Raw genomic sequence first — 23,595 nt, 5'->3', positions numbered from 1 at the left:
AGCATCTGCACTGCCTTCCTATATTCGTTTTTGTGTTCTTTAATTATCCTCTTGGATTTAAAAAAATAGGGTCTTGGACTCTTAAATACTAATTCACTGAATGGACTGAATGCAATGGGTAAGATGTTAAATCAGCCAGATCTCTCTGGACTGTGGTGCTATTAGTGATGAAAATTTGCTAATCACTGCTAACAAAATAAGGAGATATTGTGTGGTTAAAAGACTTTAATTCCTTCATTATGGAAACAGTTTTGTGGTCATTTGACTATAATCTCAGGGGAGATGATGGTGTGACAAATGGCTCAGGAATAGAGCAGTGATTGATTAATGACATTTCCAGTTCCTGTTCGCTGGCACTGGAAAAATGTTACAAGTTGTGATGCGAAACAATACGTGTCTAAGTAAAACAACTTTTGTGTCTTTTTAAATATTGCTACCATTTTGTTGTTTGTTTTGTGAGGAAGACCAGAGAAAAACAGTCCAGGTTTTATGTTGCAAAATCAAATTAGTGTTGCCAGGTTAATATTTGCATAACAAAGCACAAATGTTTGAATTTTATGTTTAAAAACATTAGGCTGGAAATATCTGTGGCCTCCATTGGCTTGGCTGCTTAAAGTGGTTTGTCACTGAATCATACTATGAGTTATCTTCAGTTGGATTGGCAGGAGGGCTGTTGCTATTGGAAACTTCCCCACTTGTTAAGGAGAACAAACTTGTCATGCACAATCTTCTGCATGTTAAAATAACATGTTGAAGCAACATGCATATCCATAATAATTACCTGCTGATCTCGACTTTCACGATGGGTGCTCATTCAGGCGATGGAAGGAATGAAAATTGTGTAAAAAATTAAAATTATAGATTAATTAAAATGGATCTCAACCATAATGCACATTGTGTACATTTATATAAAAAGTATAAATAGCATCCATGCTCCTATTTGCCTTAAACAATTCGGAGTAGAAGTACAGTGCTCTCCATAATGTTTGGGACGAAGACCCATCATTTATTTATTCGTCTCTGTACTCCTCAATTTGAGATTTGTAATACAAAAAAAAATCACATGTGCTTAAAGTGAACATTGTCAGGTTTTAATAAAGGGTATTTTTATACATTTTGGTTTCACCATGTAGAAATTACAGCGGGGTTTATACATAGTCCCCCCCATTTCAGGGCACCATAATGTTTGGGACACAGCAATGTCATGTAAATGAAAGTAGTCATGTTTAGTATTTTGTTGCATATCCTTTGCATGCAATGACTGCTTGAAGTCTGTGATTCATGGACATCACCAGTTGATGGGTGTCTTCTCTGGTGATGCTCTGCCAGGCCTGTATTACAGCCATCTTTAGCTTATGCTTGTTTTGGGTGCTAGTCCCGTTCAGTTTTCTCTTCAGCATATAAAAGGCATGCTCAATTGGGTTCAGATCGGGTGATTGATTTGGCCACTCAAGAACTGACCATTTTTTAGCTTTGAAAAACTCCTTTGTTGCTTTAGCAGTATGTTTGGGATCATTGTCTTGCAGTAGAATGAACCACCGGCCAATGAGTTTTGAGGCATTTGTTTGAATTTGAGCAGATAGGATGTGTCTATACACTTCATATTTCATTATGCTACTACCATCAGCAGTTGTATCATCAATGAAGATAAATGAGCCAGTACCTTCAGCAGCCAAACGTGCCCAGGCCATAACAACCCCACCACCATGTTTCACAGGTCACCAGTGCTCTCTTTCTTCTTAATGATGTTCCAAACAGTTGATTTTGGTAAGCCTAAGGTTTGGCTGATGTCTCTAACAGTTTTATTCTTGTTTCTCAATCTCATAATGGCTTCTTTGACTTTCATTGGCACAACTTTGGTCCTCATGTTGATAAACAACAACAATAATAGTTTCCAAAGGTGATGGAAAGACTGGAGGAAATACTAGCTGTTGAGAGCTCTCTTATACCTGCATTAAGGCAGCATTTAAACACACGTGAGCAATTACAAACACCTGCCAAGCCATATGTCCCAAACATCATGATGCTCTGAAAAGGGGGGGGGGGGGGGGAGGGGGACTATGTATAAACACAGCTGTAATTTCTACATGGTGACACCAAAATGTATAAAAATACCCTTTAATAATATTTGACAACGTGCACTTTAACCACATGTGATTTTTTTCTATTACAAATCTCAAATCGCGGAGTACAGAGGGAAATAAATAAATGACAGGTCTTTGTCCCAAATATTATGGAGGGCACTGTAATAATGTTATCAGTATATATGATGGCGCCATCTTCATCTTATTATGTCGCTAGTTCCGTAATTCACTCCCACACACGTACTTCAGTTGCTGACCTGATAATAAAATATGCGTTTGTTGATGCAATTGTGAAGTCTTTTTTTTCTCTCCTCTAAGCCAGTTCCTCAGAGCTATTAAGAGAACAGAGGTTTTGATTTTATGCTAGTGATTCAAGAGGAGGGTTGCAAAATTATAGGAAATTGAAATGCATGGTTTTAGTTAAGAGCACTTGGGAGTTAATTAAATCTCCAAATTCATCTGCTGAAGGGAATGTTTGTGAGTATGTCTTTCTGTTCTTGAAAATATTTTGAGGTTGGCTTTGTAGTAGTAATAAAATCCCACATCTTTCTTCTGTTGAAAAACTGCTTTGAAGTGCTATGTGTGCCTGGCTGTTTTTTTATGTGCTTCTTGCTTGATTTTTCAATCTCTGCTGACATTTTACCTTCCAGAATGAGCTTAATGAGAATGTTTCTGCGTTTCTGTGTGCGTCAAGTGTTCTGTGTGGGAGGGCTATATTTATCTCCTAACCCAGTCATCTTCATCCCAGCAGTGCTTCTGCTTCATCATTAGTATGGGAGAAAAGGCATTGGAATAGATGGACAGTACATTTTGAAAGTTAAGGATATGGCATATTTTTAGAGTTCCTGCATACGGAGACCAAGATGTTTTTTTGCAAAGGTTGAAGTTGCCTATGCTAAATACGGTATAGAGTTTGAATGGCTCGCATTTGGGGTAAAATTATTGCAAGATTCTCTATGATCAGGAATAACCTTTATGAGTGGCGTGTCAGTTTGTGGAGAAGAAAAGTGTGGGGGGATTTCATTCCTGAATTTAAATAAAATGCTGTCATTGCTTTGGGAAAATGTGGAAATGATGCATAATGATAGTTCTTAAATATCTTAAAAGATTAGAAGCCAGATGATGCACTACAAGGTGTTAACAAAAAAAATATCTAAATTCAGGTCAAGCATTATGGTGACAAGTGGAGGAAGTATTTACATATCATTTTTAATTGTCTGTTAATTTGTAGTGGAATTATACATGAGTCAGGGAATATGTTGTTGTCATGTTTATCTTGCTCTTTTAAAGTTTGAAATAAAGCAGAAAATGCTGACTTGAGTACTACCAGTATTTTCTGTCTTATTTCTCTTTTTCTCTTCTCAGCTTCATAGGCTGCTTTTACATTTTGTGAAAGGTGGAGAGCAAGGCACAAATTATAGGAAATGAAGGCCCGAATAGCTTCAGACCATCTTTGTGGTATGGATTCTAAGAAAGGTAGCCCTTAGCTCTCCTGTCTTCCCTATCTGTTATCTTTTTGCCTTTCATCTGTCTACATTGCTCTTTGCCTTAGTTGTGCTGTCATCCTTAAGGAAAGATGCCAAAATCACTTGGCATAGATTCTGCTTTACTATTGATTTATTGTCCAGCCTCTACTTAATTTCAGGCCATAGAAAGCTAAGTCTAAGAAAATGTCAGATCGTTTAATGCTACCATTCTTCCGTGGGGAAATTAGCCTATTTTTATTGGTAGATGTTTTATTTTGTTCTGAGTTAATTGACCAGACTTGATCCATAACAATGAAGTGATGCATGTTGTCAGTGAATATCAGAAATGTATTACTGGCTATAAATCTCAAATGCTTATTTTTGAACTCTCAAACTTCGGTTCGCATTTGAAAGTATTTGAATTGGATTTGATCAGTGGGGTTAATGATACTTTCATGTCAACTGCTAATTCCCGTGCACAGGGCAGTTTATTATTCCCTAAATATAAGCATTTTGTTGGATTGCAAATAAATTTCTGAAGTAGATTACATTTGGTATTACTCAATCTTGCAGAAGCAGAACATTCATGATCTTTTTAAATTGGTTCTCAAATTCAGGAGGGCCTGACAAAATCTTTGAATATTTAGTTCCGGAAGACATGACCAAATCATGGAACTTTTAGAATTCAGAAGCATTCAAAAACTATTGAAAAACTAACCAAAAATTAAATTGACAAGATAATGAAAGCTTATTTTTCATTTTTCTTGACTTCAAAGAGTTTAGGCTGATTTAATTTGATCTCTTTTTGATAGAATAACCAGCTCATCCTGGAATTGAAACACGTCTTTTTTTTGTTTGGAGACCAAAAAAATAGTCTGGTCTCATTAAAAATAAAATAAGATTGGGGAAAATGTGGGCCAAATTTGGTAAGATTAACCCAAAGCCACAATTGCTTGGCTGGACTTTATGTGGCAAATTCTCAGCAGAATATGCAACACTTGTGAAGAGGGAAATCATTAATGTTTAAAGTCAATGAACTTCCATTAGAGCATTTTCTGTAGATTTTATTAAAGTCCAAGAGGTTCTCTTGTTGAAAGCAAGGGTGGAGGGGAAGAAGAATGGGATTGAAAGAGCATGATTTTAAAAATCCTGGTATAATGGGTGGTTTTAGAGGTAGCCTTGTGACATAATATGGTCCAGCCAATTCTGATAGTATCCAGTGCTCAATTCAGCAATTAAATATCGAACAGTACAGCACAAGAACAAGCCCATTGATCCACAATATAGGTGCCAATCATGATGTTGCATGTAGAGGTAAAGCTGTATCAACAAAAATAGAATACAATGTATATTTTCTGTGATCAGCAAAATGGAAGATATCCGGTTATCTTTTTTAACATGATGTTTTGGGAAAGATGACTTCTTTTTTGATAAATTTTAATGAGTACTGAGCTGATTTGTGTATGATATTGAACCCAGGTTCATGGGAAAAATATGCCTGAGTGATAGTAGTGGTGGTACTCTTGCTGTTCAAATATTCTCACCGTTGACATCTTAAGATAAGTAAGTTTAGCGATACAGCACATAAGCAGGCCCTTTGGTCCACCAAAGCCACATCGGTCACCCATTCACACCATCCCATTTTCTCATCCACTCCCGACACATTAGGAGTAATTTAGAAACCCATTAACCAAATATTCTGCATTTCTTTCGGGATGTGGGAGGAAAACGGAAGAGACTAACGTGGTCACGGGGAATCATGCAAACTGCACGCAGACAGCACTCAAGGTCAGGATTGATCCTGGGTCTCTGGCACTGTGAGGCAGCAACTCTATATCAACTGTGCCACTCTACTGCCCCTGATACGAAAATTGGTGGTGTAGTAGACACTGAAAAAAGTTGTATAAGGATCTAAATTAACTGGGAAAATGGACAAATGAATGTCCGATGGAATTTAAGTACAAAGTGATGTATTTTGAGAAGTTAAACCAGGACATACACAGATAAACCTTGGGGTACAAATACATGGTTCCCTGAAAATGGTGATACAGATAGAGAGGATTGTGAAGAAATTAAATGTCATACTCGTCTTCATTGGTCAGCATTGAATACAAATGTTGGGACATCATGTTACAGTTGTACAAGGCAGTGGTGAGACCACACTTGGATGTATTGTAGGAAGCTCACAATGGTTACCTAAAAAATATGTTGCTAGGACTGGAGTACTTAAGTAGTGAATGGATAGGCTGAGATTGTCTTCCCATGAGAAGTTGAAGGGTGACCTAAAAGATTTATCAAATTTTGAAAGGCTTAGTTAAGGCAAGATGGTCAGTCTTTTCCCCAGAGTATGCAGGTTAGACTAGCTAACATAGATTTAAGTGAGAGAAATATTTAATATGGAGCTGGCAGACAGGTTTCCCACGCACAGGATGGTGGGTGTATGAAATAAGATGCCAGAAGTGGTAGAGACAGCTAAAATTCCAACATTTAAAAAAGAAAGGGACAAACACAGGCAAATGGGTCCAGCTCAAGTAGGCACCGTGGCTGTCCTTGTCAAGTTGGGCCGAAAAGCATGTTTCTGTGCTATATGACTCTCTCAGAGAATGAAGGAATTTGTGGGAGAATTAGATAGTCGTGAAGAGAATATGTTGCCCTGTGTTGAGAATAATGAGATATGTTCTCAATGAACATGATGTTTTCCTTGGCTATGGTGTTTAACAATTATGATAACCGTCTCAAAATTAAGAGCTAGCCATGAAATACATTGATCAGAAGAAACCTTTTGGCAGTGAATTTTGGATCTTGTGATTGTATTGAATAGTGGAGGATGCACAAAGGGAAGAATGGCTGGCTGTTATTTTAACATTGTGCAATTTTCCAGCAATATGTAATTCCACCAATATTTAATTAGCTCACCACACTGAAGTATTTATGACATATTGTGTAATATTTCCAGTTTTGCATCCTTGCTGAAGACTAATGTACTCTTATATCTGTTTCAGTACATGATTCATAACCCTGTTGTGAATTTGGGGAAAAGAAAAAATTCTGGTTTGAATGAGGGAAAACCATCGAAAAAGGCCAGAGGAAATGGGGACCCAAACAAAGAGACAAACAAAAAACGGAAAATTAAAAATAAAGATAAGATTCCCTTAAGTCCACCTTTGAGCCCAACATTATGGGGACATGTACATGTGAAAAAGGCTATGAATGGTACTGAAATGGCATATAGTCCCAAAAGATCTCCAGAACAAGAACTGGAAGAAGTCATGAAGATAGTAACTCCAACCAAGCTGAACACCAATTTCCACATTCCCAAAAAAGGCTCCAATGCTGCCCGAAATTTAAAAAAGCTGCAAATCAAGGATAAAATTAACAAAAAGGAGAGGTCAAAGAATAAGAATAAGTTGGTTAATGGGCAGAAAACCCCAGGGAATAACAAATCTCCAAAAAAGGTTCTGAAAACACCAAAGAGAAAAATGAAGCAGATGACACTTTTTGAGATGGCAAAATCAAGTACTTCCAAGTCAGGAAAGATGCAGAAAGGTGTTGGAGGGGCATCAAGATCTGTGACTAAACCTCAGAAATACTTGCCACTCTTGGCTTTACAATTCCTTCGATATTTCAAAGAAAACAAAGGAAGGGAAGAGAGAAAGGGTGCAGTATCTGCATTTATCACTCGAGTAGCTAAAGTGCTTTCTGCTGAAGATCGTGCACGTTTACCAGACGAAGTCCGAGACCTTGTGCAGAAAAGATATGAGATGTTGGAACATAAGAGAAAGTGGGCATTGATGACCCTGGAAGAGCGAGAAGATTATCACAAGAAAAAACGTGAAGAGCTGAAGGTAAAGATGAAGGAAAAGGCCAAAGAACGGAGAGCAAAGGAAATGAAATTAAAATTGGAGAAACAGAAGAGATTCGAAGATCAGACTCTTACAGGGAAGAGTTTACCTGCGTTAAAGCTAGTTGATACTCCAGAAGGGCTCCCCAACACACTTTTTGGTGATGTTGCTATGGTAGTTGAGTTTCTCAGTTGTTATGCTGGTTTGCTAATGCCTGATGACCAATATCCAATCACAGCAGTTTCCTTGATGGAAGCATTGGCATCTGAAAAGGGAGGATTCCTCTATTTGAACAGAGTACTATTGATCCTCCTTCAAACTTTGCTACAGGATGAAATTGCGGAAGACTACCGAGAACTGGGGATGAAGCTGTCTGAGATCCCCCTCACTTTGCACTCTGCTTCGGAGCTTGTCCGGCTCTGCATGCGAAAGTCTGATGTACAAAATGAAAGTGAGGTGTCAGAAACTAATGAAGACTGTAAAGACTCTGTAGGGTTTGAAGACAATGAAGTTGCAGATGAATTTCTAGATAAGCTGGAAACTGCCGAGTTTTTCGAACTGACTCCAGAAGAGAAAGTGAAGATTTTAACAGCACTCTGCCATCGAATTTTGATGACCTATTCGGTTCAGGATCACATGGAGGATTCACAGCATAAATCTGCAGAGCTTTGGAAAGAGAGGCTAGCCATGCAAAAAGAAGAGAACGACCGGAAAAAGGCTGAAAAGCTGAAGAAAAAGGAAATGGAGGCAAAAAACAGAGAGCCAGAAAATGTAAAAATGAGTGACAAGAAAAAAGAGAAGAGGGAATTTGATAAAAAGCTAGAGGCAGACAAAGGTGTAAATGACTTATTGGTGGATGTCAACGGCAGTGAAGACCTCATTAGTGCCATTAAAAGCAGACGGCAAATGACAATGCAAGCAAAAAAGGAGAAAGAGGAACGGGAAAAGCATGAGAAAGAGAGGATGGAAAAAGAGGTCGAGGGAGAGAAGATTCGCAAACAAAAAGCAGCAGCTGAAAAGGCTTTCCAGGAAGGAATTGCAAAGTCCAAACTTGTCCTACATAGATCACCGATGGGCACAGACCGCAACCATAATAGGTATGTAGTTTCACTGCTGATCAATCATGATCAGAAATCCACACTCCAGTGCTATTTTATTGATACGAAAATACTATATTATTATGTTGATGCAATGTGAGATTTGTCAGTTCAGCAAAATGTTAAATTGGCCATTGATTGGATGGACATTTGCTAAGATGTGCAACCCGACACATTGTATGAGGACCAATTCAACTTCTGGTTTGCAAATTTTTTTGGACGGAAGTCAGTACTGGTGACCTAAAAATATTGTTAAAAAATGTTTTTTTGCAGTTAATTTGAACTTGTTGAACTAGATTGGTTTTCCTCATCATGGACAAATATAGTTTTTCGATCAACTGGGGAAATCTCTTCTGGTTTTTTTCTTCTGTGTATAAAATTGTGCAGTAATTTCTGATGTAATAATGCTTAACTGTGGTGAGATCTTTCTTAATAAATTAAGGACAATTACTTAAAGTTGAAATTTTGCCCGTGAAAATGATTGGATGTGTGATCATGCAGTAACAAAGCCTAACATTCCTTTTGCTGCAGGTTCTGGCTATTTTCTGACCTTGTACCTGGACTGTATGTAGAGAATGGCTGGGTACATGACAGTGTTGATTACAGCTTTACCCTTCCAGAAAAGTATACACGGCATGAAGAAGACCCAGACTCTAAAAGTAAGTCTTCAATCCATACCATTTCATAAGAATCCCACTTTAGCTTAAATACCTATTGTTTATTCAGCAGGCAAAACAATTATTGATAACATGGCAGAATACTTCGTATGGGCAATTCCTGCACTATGGGAGGGATAGGCTCCTAGATTTCCACATCTAGATTTTCTGTAAACCCACAATTTCTCTTTTGAATCCCATGTCCCATAGGCAGGGATTTGTTCCTGTAGATATGCTTTATCTCTCATTAAGCCATTTAAGACAATGACTATGTGATTCACTGCCACTATATAACAGTTGACACCAACAGTAGCCTGTGGTGGACAAGGCTTATGAATTGAGAAAGGGTATAAGAAGTGCCGATATCAGAAAAAGGAATGACATTCGATAATGGGAGTTCATGGTAGAAAGATTGTGTAGAAGTTCAGGTGGGTAAAGGGCTGTGAAAGTGGAGTAAAGTCTAATGGATTGGTTTAAGCGGATGCAGTTTTCCTGCAATGCAGCTGTCAGGGAGAATGCCTCGTGCATGAAGAGCATGGCAGTACTGCCTCTGATGTGTCCATTCACGTGCTCTCGAGATAAGAGGGGGTGTGACAAAGAAAGGACTCAGCTGTGACTGGCATGAATTGGTGGTTTTATAGGCATAGGAGGAAAGAATATTACAAAACTAGTAATTTGAAAAAATGGCATTGGTGGTGTGAACCTCTGGGTGGATTTGGAGTAATGGTATAGGCGAGCAATAGTGAAATTACTGCTTTTATATAGAAGGTAGCAACATCTTCAGCATGTCAATATTCCTGTTGTGTTTAAGAAGGAACTGCAGATGTTGGAAAATCGAAGGATTTTCTGAAATCGAAGCAGTCTGAAGAAGGGTTTCGCCCCGAAAAGTTGCCTATTTCCTTCGCTCCATAGATGCGGTTGCACCCGTTGAGTTTCTCCAGCATTTTTGTGTACCTTCCTGTTGTGTTTGTCTTGTCTGACTTTGTCAGCCCTGTTTATCTGCTTTGAATATTTGTGAAGATTGCTGCGATGAATAGATGGACATTTCCGGTCAAGAGACACAATACATGTTACATTTAAAATTGTTTACCTTTTTGAATTCTATAAATCTATATTTATAGTATTTATTTTTCAGTCTAGTCTCTTATTTCGGAACGGAGATCAAAGTATGATCCTTGTTCTTTGCTTTGGGGAAAGAGAATGAGAGGGAATTGGGGCAAAATGGTGTGTGTGTAATGGTAATCTCATTTTTGACGGTCAAGGGATAGGCAAAGAAAGAAAAGAAAAACATCACACTGTTGTTGTGGGGATGCAAAGACCTTTGTTTTGCATGTTCCAGTGCTGAAGTAACTGACATTGAAATTGCTTTTGGACAGAGGCTTCTATGATTTGTAATAATCGGGGTTAATTATGGATAAACTGGAAATATTTTAGGATGATGCATCTTGTAACGAGTTAATAGTATTAATATTCAAAAATTAAGGTGGATAACGTAATTCATCTTTCAGGCAATGATGACGACAGCATCGCTGAGAGCAGCTATAATGATGGTGGCCACCAGGGGTCCTCCTACGCAGCAGATATTTGCTTTGGAACCACTGTGCCTAAACAAGGACAAAATCTATGGTACATTCAGGTTTTACATTTATTTCGTATTATCAGAAAATTTTAATCTTAAATTCTGTGTTTTCATTTTAAATGAAATGATCACTTTGATCATTTTGAATAAACTTTCCTCTTGTACTCTCCCACACGGATTTATAATTTCTCCGTTGCTGTTAAATTATATCTCATGAGCTGTGCGTTGTTTACTTGCTTAATACATTTTAATTAGCAAACTTTAATTGTATTTTGGTATTCAGTTGCTGCGTTATTTTTCCATCACCTCTGCAATCCTTAAGCCACCCTATCACCTTTCATGAGGTAGGCCTGCATGTCCCAGGCTCTGACTGATTGAGGTGTTTTAAAAATCATATTTGTTGCAGCTTTTTGAGTGCTTTTTTGTTTGATTTTTACAATCTTGTCAGCTTTCTTCTATGGAGTATTCGTCCATTTATTTTAAAGTATTTTTGCACTATTTCTGATGTGTATATGTTTACTCTCCTCCTTTGGAAATAACAGTTAATGGGACTTTGATATATCCATAGGTTTGTGTGTGACACCCAGAAGGAGCTTGATGAACTTATGAACTGCCTTCATCTGCAAGGTGCCAGAGAAAGTGCACTAAAAGAACGACTTGAGAAAAAGTAAGCTGTAGCACATGGAAGTGTAGATGCTGGTTTACAAAAAAACTGTTAGAGTAACTCAGTGGGTCAGAGTCTGTGGAAGGATCCTGACCGAAATGTCGCTTTTCCATGTTCTTCAGAGATGCTTCCTGACCTGCTGAGTTACTCCAGCACATTGTCTTTTTTTGAGAAAAAATGTTCTCTTTAAAGTTCTCAGAAAACAATTTTGTGTTTTTGAAAGAAAGACTTGGTTTCAGCTTAATGATAGAATAAACCTTTGTATTTTATATATTTTACCAGTAAATTGGAAGGTTATTAATTTCCATAAGATGATGGTAATACATTTTTTAATATGATTAGAAGCTAAGGGTCATGCAAATCTGCAAGTTAAAAATGCAGGTGCCTTTAAACAGTTATTTAATATGTTATCCTATTAGAAGCTGTGAACCTTAAAGAACATGGCTGGAGTACTGAGCGAATTATTTGGTCTCTGTCTAAAGGAAGTGGTTGCCTTGGAGGAGATGCATTGTTGACTTACTAGATTGATTCCCAGAACAAGGGAGTTTGAGGAGAGTAAGATTGGCTTTTATAATTGATTTGGACAAAATTCCAAAGGGGATTGATGGGGTATGTATGAAGAAGCTCTTTCTTCTGGCTGGCAAACATAGAGCCAGCCTAGCTTCAGACAGAGAAATGTCTACTCAGAGTTGAAAAACTTTACAATTCTTTACAGTCAAGGTTATCACTAAGGGAATCTGAGGGAATGGGAGCCACACAAGATGGTCTAAGATTAACTAGGAACTCTGAATGGCAGAAGAGACTCGACTGGCTGATGGTCTTCGGTATTCCTTATCATCTGGCAGGTCAATCTGAAACTATCTGAACTATAGCATTTCGGTTAGTTTAGTAACTCCATAGTATGGTAATGGTGTGTTAGCTTGGACTTTTGTGATCAACCCTCTGAAAAGGCATTTGTGACAGACCAGAAGGCAACACGTGCAGGGCAAAAACAGTGAGGAACTATGCCTCAGTTCTGTCGCATTCTTCAAATACAACCTATTTGGTTTTATTGCTTTAATTAAAAATACATGTATATTTTGAAAGATTCTCTGTGATTTCCACGCTCCTGCTGACATCCAGACATCATATGGAGACCGCCGTTGTTTGCTTGAAAGACATGTTATGGTCTAATGATGTAATTGACATTGCAATTTTTAATTATTTTAATTTATAGATATCAAGATATTCTTCATTCACTTCATTTTGCACGGAAACCTAACTTAGGCCTAAAGTCTTGTGATGGCCATCAGGAGCTCCTCAACTATCTCCGAACAGACCTGATTGAGGTGGCAACCCGATTGCAAAAGGGAGGGCTGGGGTACATGGACAAATGTGATGAATTTGAGGAGGGGGTGAGTAACCACATAGACATACGTGTACTCTTCTAGCGGTGTTTGTAGCACCAGCAGCTATTGTATATGGATGTTAGCACACTGTTAAAAATCAATAATTCAACGTCATTTGAAATGTTTCCCAGCAAATTATGACGAATAAAATTGCTGGATCTTTTTCCCGTTTAATGTTGTAACAAATGTTTTCTTTGCTCTACCAAAAAGAAAGAATAAAACTGACTAGTCTCAAGCCATGAATATTCAGGTTTTGAAAACCACAAATGTGTATTTTCATGCCTTGTTAAAAATATTTAATCAGATTTTAAAGTAACTTATTTTTTATTTTTAAATTCAGGTGAATAAGCCCATCAACCTTGTCAAAGTTATTTTTCTTCTCCAAGAATTGTATCTGGAAGAAGTTTCAGCTATTATTCAGGAAGATTGTTGGAATCAAATGCAGAACATTGAATTACTATTAAGACAAATAAACCCTACAAAAAAAGAATGGCTAGCAAAATTTAAATAACCCTGGAACAGATGAAAGTTAATCAATTGACTGGGGCAGGATATTAGCTTCAAAGACAGACAGGGGAATCAATGTGAAGCCAGAAGAGTGGCCAAACTATCAATGGGGTATTTTATCGTACTGAGGATAAGAATGGGATTAACAGAAAACGTAGAAATTCTCAGCAGGTGAGGCAGCTTCTTTAAAGACCGAAACAAGTTAATGTTTCTTGTTAAAGGCATTTGGTAAGTCATAGTCCTGAACCATTAACTCTCTTTTTCTCTTTGCAGATGCTGCCTGACTTGAGAAGTTCAGTAGTTTGAATTTTTATTTTCCGTTTCCAGCATTTGGATTATTTTGCGTTTGTTGGATAAAATGGAGCTTGGATCAAATAACCCCATATTGGAATACTCTGTAGTACCTGTTATAGGGCTTCCCATGAAAATGGTCAAAGGAGATATAGGCAATGGTTAGTCAACTGCCTGTACCTGTTATGATCATTTTCATAAAAAGTTACCTTTGAATTATGCTTTTTGGGTGGGTAGGGAAGGGTGAAGGTGAAGAAAGAAAATGATTGTTTTTATAACGTTTCTGATGTAATAGTAAGGAAGAGCACAGTTAATGCTTATATTTATATCCCCATTGTTTCAAATAACAGTGCCATGTGGATCTATTTCTGAAGCCAGGCAATTGGTAATATTCCTTTGTGGTGGCATCATTTCAGGACCAATTTATTAATCAGAACATTTTCAGAATTTATTAATCAGAACCAGAAAAAAATCTTTATGTCAAGCTATATGGGCAATAATTTCAAATTTGGCTTTGTTGATCTTTTTACACCTCTGGAGAACTACATCACATAATGTTTGTTATCGTGCATTTGAATGATGAGCATTTGAAGTTTGTGCCATTTAAGTAATACTGCTGTTGAGCTAAATTGAGGAGGCAAAAATAATTGCATGTTCCGATTGGTTGCTAATCTTGTATGATTTGCCAGGTGCGCTCGATGGACGATCTGAAGGATTTGGGCGAGTGCGTGATCACACTTCAGGAGTGTGTAATAAAGAAATTTCTGCAAGGATTTATGGCCCCCAAGCAGAAGAAGAAGAAGGCAGGTGAGGAAGCAAAAGTGGAAGAAGTAGATGAGGAAAAGAAGATGGCTGAAGAAGCAAAGGTAAGTTATGAAGTTCAATGGTCCTTTATTGTCACATGTACAATTTAAGGTACAGTGAAATTTGATTTACCATAGTCGTACCAGAAAAAAGCAACAAGACCCACAACTACATAAAAGTTAACATAAACATCCAACACAGCGGCTCCCCCACACTCCTCACTGTGATGCAAGACAATAAACTCTTATCTTCTTTTCTCCTGCGGACGGGGCAGTCAAACTACCCGCAGTCAGGGCGATCGAATCTCCCGCAGTCGGGGTGGTCGAAGCTCCTGCGGCTTGGAGCACCCGGTCGGTCCCTAACCAAAGGACCACGAGCTCCGCGATGTTAAGTCCGCAGGCTCCCGCGGTTGGAGCTCCGAGGTCGATCCCCAGCAAGAGGCTACCAGCTCCTCGATGTTAGGCCACAGCGCGGACGGAGATACGATACGGAAAACAATTGCATCTCTGTCGAGGAAAGAGATTAAAAAAATGTTTTCCCCAACCCCACCCCCCACATAAGACAAAACTAAAGATACATCAAACATACATTTAATAACATATTAAAAACAACAAAGAAAGAAAAGGACGAGACAGACTGATGGCGAGGCTGCCATTGTACAGCTGCCATTGTACGGCGCAAGCTACACTCTTGGTTAAGAAACGGTGGTTGATAGTGTATCAGTCACGCATACTGCTTTGTCGCGGTGGGGTTGAACTTTCTGAGAGTTGTTAAAGTTGTATTTATAGAGGCAAGTGGAGAGTATTTGATCACGCTCCTGACTTCTGCCTATGTAAATGGTAGAAAGGCCCTGGGACTGGGAGTTATACCATTCATCGTAGTATGTCTGGCCTTTCACCTGTTCTTATAGCAGAATATTAATTTAGCTGGTCCAGTTGAGTGTTTGTAATATAGTAAGCCAGTCCCAATCTTGAAATGGCAGAGTGAGAGGTGTGTTTAACGGAGTATTCTCATTAAACTTCTTGTATTTCTCATTTAAATTGCACCAAGAACAATATGCTTGATCTATCTTATTATCTCACATTGTTTCCACTACCACTATTTCATCTTAATTTCAAAATGCTTTCACCACTTCAAGATTAGCCATTGGCGTGTTGTTCAAATAAACAGTTGAAAATATCATATTCTCCACTAAATCACCAAAATTCCAATGAGGCAGAGAGCAGATGAATAGCACAAATAATCTTGACAATTCTGCACACCTATGTTTACTGCAGTTGCACTGCAGCATGCTGAAATGGCCAGCAGGGGTCAATATTAGTTTAACAAAGATAGCATATCATGTCAGTCTCTCCTCTCAGGCAGTCCTTTAGAAAAATAGGTGTAGGAGTAGGCCATCCGGCCCTTCGAGCCAGCACCTCCATTCAATAAGATCATGGCTGATCATCGAAGATCAGTACCCCGTTCCTGCTTTCCCCCCCACATCCCTTGATTCCTTTAGCCCCAAGAACTAAATCTAACTATCGCTTGAAAACATCCAGTAAATTAGCCTCCATTGCCTTCTGTGGCCGATAATTCTACAGATTCAAAACTGGGTGAAAAAATGTTTCCTCATCTCAGTCCTAAATGACCTACCCCTTATTCTTAAACTGTGAGCCCTGGTTCTGGACTCCCCCAACATTGGGAACATTTTTCCTGCATTAGGGCTGTCCAATATAAATAATTTTATATGTTTCTATAAGATCTCCTCTCATCTTTCTAAGTTCCAGAGAATACAAGTCCATTCGACCCATTCTTTCATCATATTGATGATCCCATTCTTTAGGATCAAGTATGACTTGTTTCTACTCTAACCTCAGAATCCACAAAACCAACATGGGAGTCGCAGGCTCTTCCAAAGATGGTCCTGATGTACTGATGGGGTAGTGATGTAGGGTGGGTAAGTGGTTATGCAGGACCTCGTAGTGCACTCCATATGTGGACTGTAGAGTGATCTCAAGATCATCCTAAAGGATATATTTCAATTTTCAGCAGTCATAGGCCAGGTATCGCCAAGATTTTATTTTTTTTTACTCTTTTGCACATCCTTGAATCTCTCTTTCCCTGACACAGCTTGGTGCCTTTTCTGGGAGTCTAGTGTCAGGTATACACAAGACATTGGCTGCTGTTTGTAACCAACTTATAGGGTATCAGTGCTCGGGGCAATACCCTTCTATTAAATTTGGAAGATTTGGCAAAAAGTATGTTGGTGGTATTTATCCAGTGCCTGGTATAACTAAATCAAGCCCCAGGAATTACCACTTTTCATTGAAGTGCATCAGGAAGTTTCTTCCTAAATATCATTGCTAGACAGGGCTACCTTCTCCAATATAAAAGTCTAATACAAGAAAATGTACTTGTGGCAAGAGTATTGTAAACAGAGAGTAATCAGTGGCTAATGTGAACAGTGATATTACATCACTAGTTTTCAATATATCTCCCACAAATATATAGTGCAAGTTACACCATTCACTGACCTGCTAATGCTGCTGCCTTGTGCATTGCATTCACTCTACATGAGTGGGCTAAGCAGGTGAATCTTGAGTCAGTCAAGAGTGCAAAGCACCATCTCCATTTTAAGGAGTCATGAATAATTGACAGGCAATTGCAAATTGCTTCGCAATGTATTTGAGTAAGTTACAGATTTGCCTTTTCAGCTGGAAAGAATCGTTGAATTTGAGTTTCTGGAGGACACTCAGACCTATTTCTCTGGTGACAATTTAATCAGCAGTTCAGTACAACAGGGAGAATGAGAAGGAGGCGTGTAGAGCAGTCAACCTGCCAAATGAGAACGAGGCGCTATTCAGGAAGAGTATTAGGTGAAACATGAGAAAGTAGTCATGCCACTTTTGTTTTGTGCCAGTATGTAGTCTTTAAGCCATCAAGCTAAACCCAGTTTTGTGACGGGAAGACGGCTAATCTTTGTGCAAGTATCCCCTAAACTCAAGCATGAGCAAATGAGTCCACAGCAAGAGTCATGTTGTGTTCTGCAATACCATTAAGCAAATTATTGGCATATTAACACTTCTTCAGCTGTCTTGATTATTCAGACGGTAGAGGCATTTTTGGGATTGGGTGCCTGCAGCTAAAGGTGTTCCACAGGGATTGGTGCAGGGATCTTTTCTGTTTCTATTACATGTGAATAAAGTGGATGTTGGAGGCATGATCAGCAAATTTGCGGATGACACAAAGATTAGCGGCAGTGTGGATGGTAAACTTAGGTTGCTGTGATGTTGGTGAAATGGGCTGAAAAATGGCAGGTAGAGTTTAATCCTGATAAATGTAAACTGATACATTTTGGGAGTACTAATGAGGGAAGGACATACACTATATATGGTAAGATCCTAGAGAGTATTGAGGACGGGGAACTTGGCCTGCAAGACCAAAGATCCTCGAAGGTGATACTGTGCGGGAGGTAATGTGGTTAAGAAGGTATACAGATGCTGGTCTTTGTTAGTTGGGGTATTGAATACAAGAGCAGAAAAGGGGGGGGGGGGATAGAAGGCTGTCAAATGGGATGTAAAACTGGTTGTCTTAGATCAGGCACTTTCAACAATTTCCATTTGGCTCTTGAAGTTCCATCCATGGATTAAAATAGCTTGTTATCTCTTTATTGCATGCTTTTTCTCATTTCAACTTTGATCTTTTGCCCAACCATTTGCCTATCAAAGCTGTGTGTGTCTCCCCCCCCCCCCCCCACCCCCCCCACCTGCATCCACCTATCACTTGCCAGGCATTGTCCTGCCCCCACATCTCTTCCAGCTTTCATCCCCAATTACAATCAGTTAGAAGAAGAGGCTTGACAAAATATTACCCGTCCATGCTCTCCAGTAATGCTTCCTGACTCGCTGAGTCACTCCAGCATTTTGTGTCTTTTTTTTAAACTAGCATTTGTAGTTCCTTGTGTCCACTTGTTAAAGTGACTATTCTCAATGAGTGAACCTGATCACTGAAAGCAGCCTGGTTGCAAAATAATTCCCATTAGACGTGATCCTTGTCGTATTCCTGAAGTCGCCTAAATAATTTACGCAATCTTATTTTCATCCTACACCTTCTCAAAGCCAGGGATGTTAAAGTGATTTGCAATTACCAACTGTTATCGTTATGAGATCAGGTAATACAAAAGAGACTCAAATTGTCCCTGGGAACTTGCAGTCCGGTGTACTTCAGTGGCTATCATTTGAATCCTTTGATGTTACCAACCTACAATCAAACTCCAGTATGTTTTGGTTTAATGTATACCAGGCATTTTTCTGGATAATTATTTTATTTATGGGTAAAACTAGAAGTGATTAATCCACTTGTGTCCAGGTCATTGCACATCAAAAAGCAAATAAAACCTGAACGTAAAATTGATACTGTTTGGCATTACAAAGCTGTAATCTAATTCTAGAATTCTTTAAATCAGACAAATTTCAATACCTTCTGGACCCGTCAATTATTTCTCAGCCTTGTAATCACTTCCATGTCTGCAATTTTTTTTCATGCAATCAAAGCAAAATGTATTACCTTTACACCTAGTTGAGGGAGTGTGTGGGTGCAGTGTTGAGTAGAGTGGGTGCAGCTGTTCAGCTGCTGTTGAATGACAAAATGCCTGTTGAATGGCAGTTCGGTGTGACTGCTCACTGTAATATGAGAAAAATAGACTCTTAAAATGAGTTGTTGCTTTGTTCAAAATTGGCAATAACAATTTTAAAGTTTGCAAAGGATTACTGTGAGCCAGAGAGTGAAGATATTCCTCAGTACTTAACTTAAATTAGATTGCCACTGATTCTTTTGTCTGTTCAGGTTTTGCTTTTATGGTTAATGAGCATAGAAAACATTTGGTTCCTTAGTAACCACATGCACTGAAGTGTGCTCATTTCTGTCTGTATTTGTTAAAACCAAGAGTCTTTGCTTCCGCTCTAATTCATGTTTTCATAGGCTGTCAAAACTTTAAAACGTCTGTCTTATTTGAAGAACGATAAAAAGATTTTTAAGTCATGTTCAACATCTCTTAATTAACTGATGTTTATTACTTTACCCTTTGTTCTTTTTAATCAAACTTAATTGTGTCTATTCATCTTAGATTGTCAGTCAAGGAAAATGATCCTTAATGTTAGTTATCGTGTAATGTTATCAACTAGCATATTGAACTATATATTTCAGTTTGTAAACTGTAATTAACTGAACATTACAGAGCAGATGGGAGATTCAATTCTGCTAACTGACCATTTGGCCTATAAGAAGAGGTACTAAAATTGAACAGTAATTGTTTAGAATATCAGGCTCCTTTGAAATAAGAACAATCCAAACAAGATTAACTGGATTCCAGTTGACTATTGGCTAATTGAGTTTTGTAGAAATGGCTAAGAAGTGAGACATGCTGCTTTGTAAGAGTTGTGTGTTGGCTCTTTTCCAATTCTTTGTTTGCTTCAAGTTAAAGGTGGAAATAATTCCCAGAAGGGATAAGTTTCTACATTGATTATGTCTTCTCTATAGTTTGTAAAAAAGAATATTTTTCAGGCCCAGCACGTTATAAGCATTACAGACACTTGAACTGTGATTTAGCAACCATTCTGTACAAAATAATTACCTTTTGTTGTGCCTAAATGCTTCATTTTCTTTCAAAGTGAACAAAAAATAATGATAAGATGATGGCAGGTGTAAACCATTTATGCTGCTTATTTTCACTTTGGGTGAACATACATAGTAACAGTTAGTACTGGATGCATTTTGTCAGAGCATCCAATCTTTGTATAATGCAAAATAATGAGTGTGAAATATTTCTTTACATTTTAACAAAAGCTTGTCTTTCAATAATTATTGTAAATGTATGTTCTTGAGTGAAAGGCAAGTCAGGTGGGCGTTAGGAAGCTTGGATGATGAGAGAAAGGCTGTGGTCAAGAATAAGAAGGAGGCATAGGGCAGGTATTTGCAGCTGGGATCAAGTCGGAGGATTTTCGGGAAACGAGGGGCACGCTAAAAAAGGGGACAGGAGATTGCTTTGACTAATAATAAGGATAATCCCCAAAAATGTTAAGTACATTAAGGAAAAAAGGGTAACCAAATTGTAATTAATTAATTTACCTACAGGTTGCTTCTGCACTGGAGCTATGGAAAAGTGCTATCAGAGAGGCTCAGACCTTCTCCCGCATGCATGTGTTACTGGGAATGCTGGATGCCTGTATTAAATGGGACATGTCAACTGAAAATGCCAGATGTAAAGTGTGCCGCAAGAAGGGTAAGCACTACAGTCATCAGCTGTCTGATTGTGGGGAAATCTTCAAGTCGTGAATAGTTGTACAAAACAAGTTCGTATTTGAAGAAGGAAACTTAACTTCATGATGCAGTTCAAGACGACCTGCAATTTCTAGTATTTTGACTATTACTCGTTCCTCTCTGGTGTTGATGCTGATATATGGTTTACCATCAGATTTTTATGTGCATGCTGCTCAAAACCCCACTGTTCGTGCACAGTTCAGGACTGCTATTACATTGACTCTACCCATCCCTTCCTACAAAATGTGCTTCAGTATTAAATTCTGCTGCTGCTTGTTTGATTATTTTGTTGGACTATATATGTCCTAATGCACACGATTTACATTATTCTTGCATGTCTGCCAGATCTTCACTTTTGGTATCTATGGAATTTGACTCCTGAGAAATGGCATTACGGTTCATCATTTTCAATTCAGCGTATCTTGCTGCTGGTTGTACCCTAGCTGGCCCTAGCTCCTACTCCATGAGCCTTAATTTTGATAAATAGACATTTATTGCCACTTTGACAAATACTTCCTTAAACAAACTTCTGATGTCTGAATTTTATCTCATTTACTCTGTCCTGGATGTACCTATTTGGTTATTCCCTACCCTTACCTGGTATCAGTATCCCAACCCATAACCACACACATATCTTGTCCAATCTATAACAAACATTTACTGCTCACTGTTCCACCACCCCCACTCAACCCATCCCATACATCAGGGGTCGGCAACCTTGTTCTGCATAGGGACCAGGAGGCATGTCTGAGCGGATGGTGGGCCACATCTATCACCTGTACACATGATCCCACCTTCATCCCGCGCAGGGTGGCAGGCAACAAATCACGTAGATCCCGCCCCTTCGAGGACGCCACCCAGAGCACTGGCGCCTAGTTATGGGCGCTCACGAACATGGCACACCTACGGTCCATTGCATTGGCTCTGTCCTGAAGGTGGTGGTTCATATACTCACACTCACTCGTCCCCGGCGTATTGACAACCACGATCCCGACAGTGATGCCCAGACACAGAAGGTGCGCGACCGAGCCGGCGGCTTTGCGCAGGATGCGGTACAGCCAGAACTCGGCGCTGCTCGGTGGCGCTTGCCGGCTCCGCCATGGCGGCCGCCAGCGCAAGTCTCCTTGCGTCACTGCGCCTGAGCGCCGCGGCCTCGGGCCCGGGGGGGGGAGGGGGTTACCGGAGATGATGGAAGTCTGCGGGCCGGATAATTACTGGGAAATAAATACCCCTGCGGGCCGAATGATTTCGGGTTACGGGCTGCATTCAGCCGGGGGCCGTAAGTTGCTGACCCCTGCCATACATACACATATAAGCACTTGTTCACAAGCATGCTTTTCTCCATAGTTTTAAAGTTGGTTAGTTTGAAGGATGATAATTGTGAAATGTTAACTCTTTCCTTCTATCCATAAATGCTGTCAGCTGCTGAGTGTTCACAATCTTTTTGTATTTTTGTCTTCGATGTTTAGCATCTGCAGTAGTCTGCATTTGTGAACTGGGCCTTTTGTTCTCTGCAAAAATGGACAATCTTTACTTTGTCTACTGTATTTATGTATACCCAGCAAATATATTCTTATTGGAATCCCCAAAATTATGAACAATTATGAAATGTTATTTCAAAATCTTTCATAGTTTTGGGGGATTCCAAGGAGAGTTTATTTAATTATTCTAATGTATCCTAACAGGTTTCAGAAACATTCTATTTAGTCTTTTAAATCTTGCTCAGATTGATCCATCTCCATGACTTAAACTTATATTTGTCATTTTATCTCCCCAGGTGAAGATGACAAGCTGATCCTGTGTGATGAATGTAATAAGGCTTTCCACTTGTTCTGTTTGAGGCCAGCCCTGTATGTAATACCAGATGGAGAGTGGCTCTGTCCGGCCTGCCAACCACCCACAGCTAGGCGAGGAACACGAGATAGGTAAATTCTACAGTCTGCTTACTGTTCCACTTGTCTCATGGAGTCGTACATCACGGAAAGCTCATTCATGTTGTTCACAATGCTGCATCTTAGCTAGTCTCCATTTGGCTCCTCTCCCTTTAAGCTTTTCTATGCATTACCTATCCATGTGTCTCTTATCACCTGTAGTTTTTATTTCATATGAAACCATACATGAAATAGATTCTAGCAGACATAATAGTAGGCTCAGTGAACATAATTGGCCTATTTTCATTGTCTTGAATTTTCTTCAATAATCTGGAGTATTGCGTACACCTGGAGTATTGCGTACAGTTTTGGTCTCCAAATCTGAGGAAGGACATTATTGCCATAGAGGGAGTGCAGAGAAGGTTCACTAGACTGATTCCTGGGATGTCAGGACTGTCTTATGAAGAAAGACTGGATAGACTTGGTTTATACTCTCTAGAATTTAGGAGATTGAGAGGGGATCTTATAGAAACTTATAAAATTCTTAAGGGGTTGGACAGGCTAGATGCAGGAAGATTGCTCCCGATGTTGGGGAAGTCCAGGACAAGGGGTCACAGCTTAAGGATTATGGGGAAATCCTTTAAAACCGAGATGAGAAGAACTTTTTTCACACAGAGTGGTGAATCTCTGGAACTCTCTGTCACAGAGGGTAGTCGAGGCCAGTTCATTGGCTATATTTAAGAGGGAGTTAGATGTGGCTAAGGGGATCAGAGGGTATGGAGAGAAGGCAGGTACGGGATACTGAGTTGGATGATCAGCCATGATCATATTGAATGGCGGTGCAGGCTCGAAGGGCCGAATGGCCTACTCCTGCACCTAATTTCTATGTTTCTAATCAATTGTCACTGGATGTTTTCCTGACAACGAGTCACTTTCATCTAGATCTACTCAAAGGTTGTTCAGCTAAATAAAAGATCTGATGTTCATTGTCTTTCCTCTTCTGCTTGTGCCATTTTCCTTTGTTCTGCCCACATTATAGAGCTACA

At 39.1% G+C, this 23,595-nt stretch overlaps 1 protein-coding gene across 1 annotated transcript in view; it reads left to right on the top strand.

Moving 5' to 3' along the window:
- baz1b (bromodomain adjacent to zinc finger domain 1B) overlaps positions 1-23,595 on the top strand; it is a 57,192-nt gene that overhangs the window by 17,328 nt on the left and 16,269 nt on the right. The window contains exons 7-14 of the mRNA XM_033046051.1: positions 6,553-8,489; positions 9,021-9,148; positions 10,654-10,771; positions 11,293-11,391; positions 12,605-12,782; positions 14,264-14,440; positions 20,493-20,640; positions 22,456-22,603. Of these exons, the coding sequence (XP_032901942.1) occupies positions 6,553-8,489; positions 9,021-9,148; positions 10,654-10,771; positions 11,293-11,391; positions 12,605-12,782; positions 14,264-14,440; positions 20,493-20,640; positions 22,456-22,603 (2,933 nt within the window). The remainder of the gene's footprint in view (positions 1-6,552; positions 8,490-9,020; positions 9,149-10,653; positions 10,772-11,292; positions 11,392-12,604; positions 12,783-14,263; positions 14,441-20,492; positions 20,641-22,455; positions 22,604-23,595) is intronic.

Source organism: Amblyraja radiata, chromosome 28 (assembly GCF_010909765.2).
Source record: "Amblyraja radiata isolate CabotCenter1 chromosome 28, sAmbRad1.1.pri, whole genome shotgun sequence".
Classification (NCBI taxonomy): Eukaryota; Metazoa; Chordata; class Chondrichthyes; order Rajiformes; family Rajidae; genus Amblyraja; species Amblyraja radiata.
Note: the sequence above shows the minus strand (reverse complement) of the source record. Positions and strands in the feature narration are given on the sequence as shown.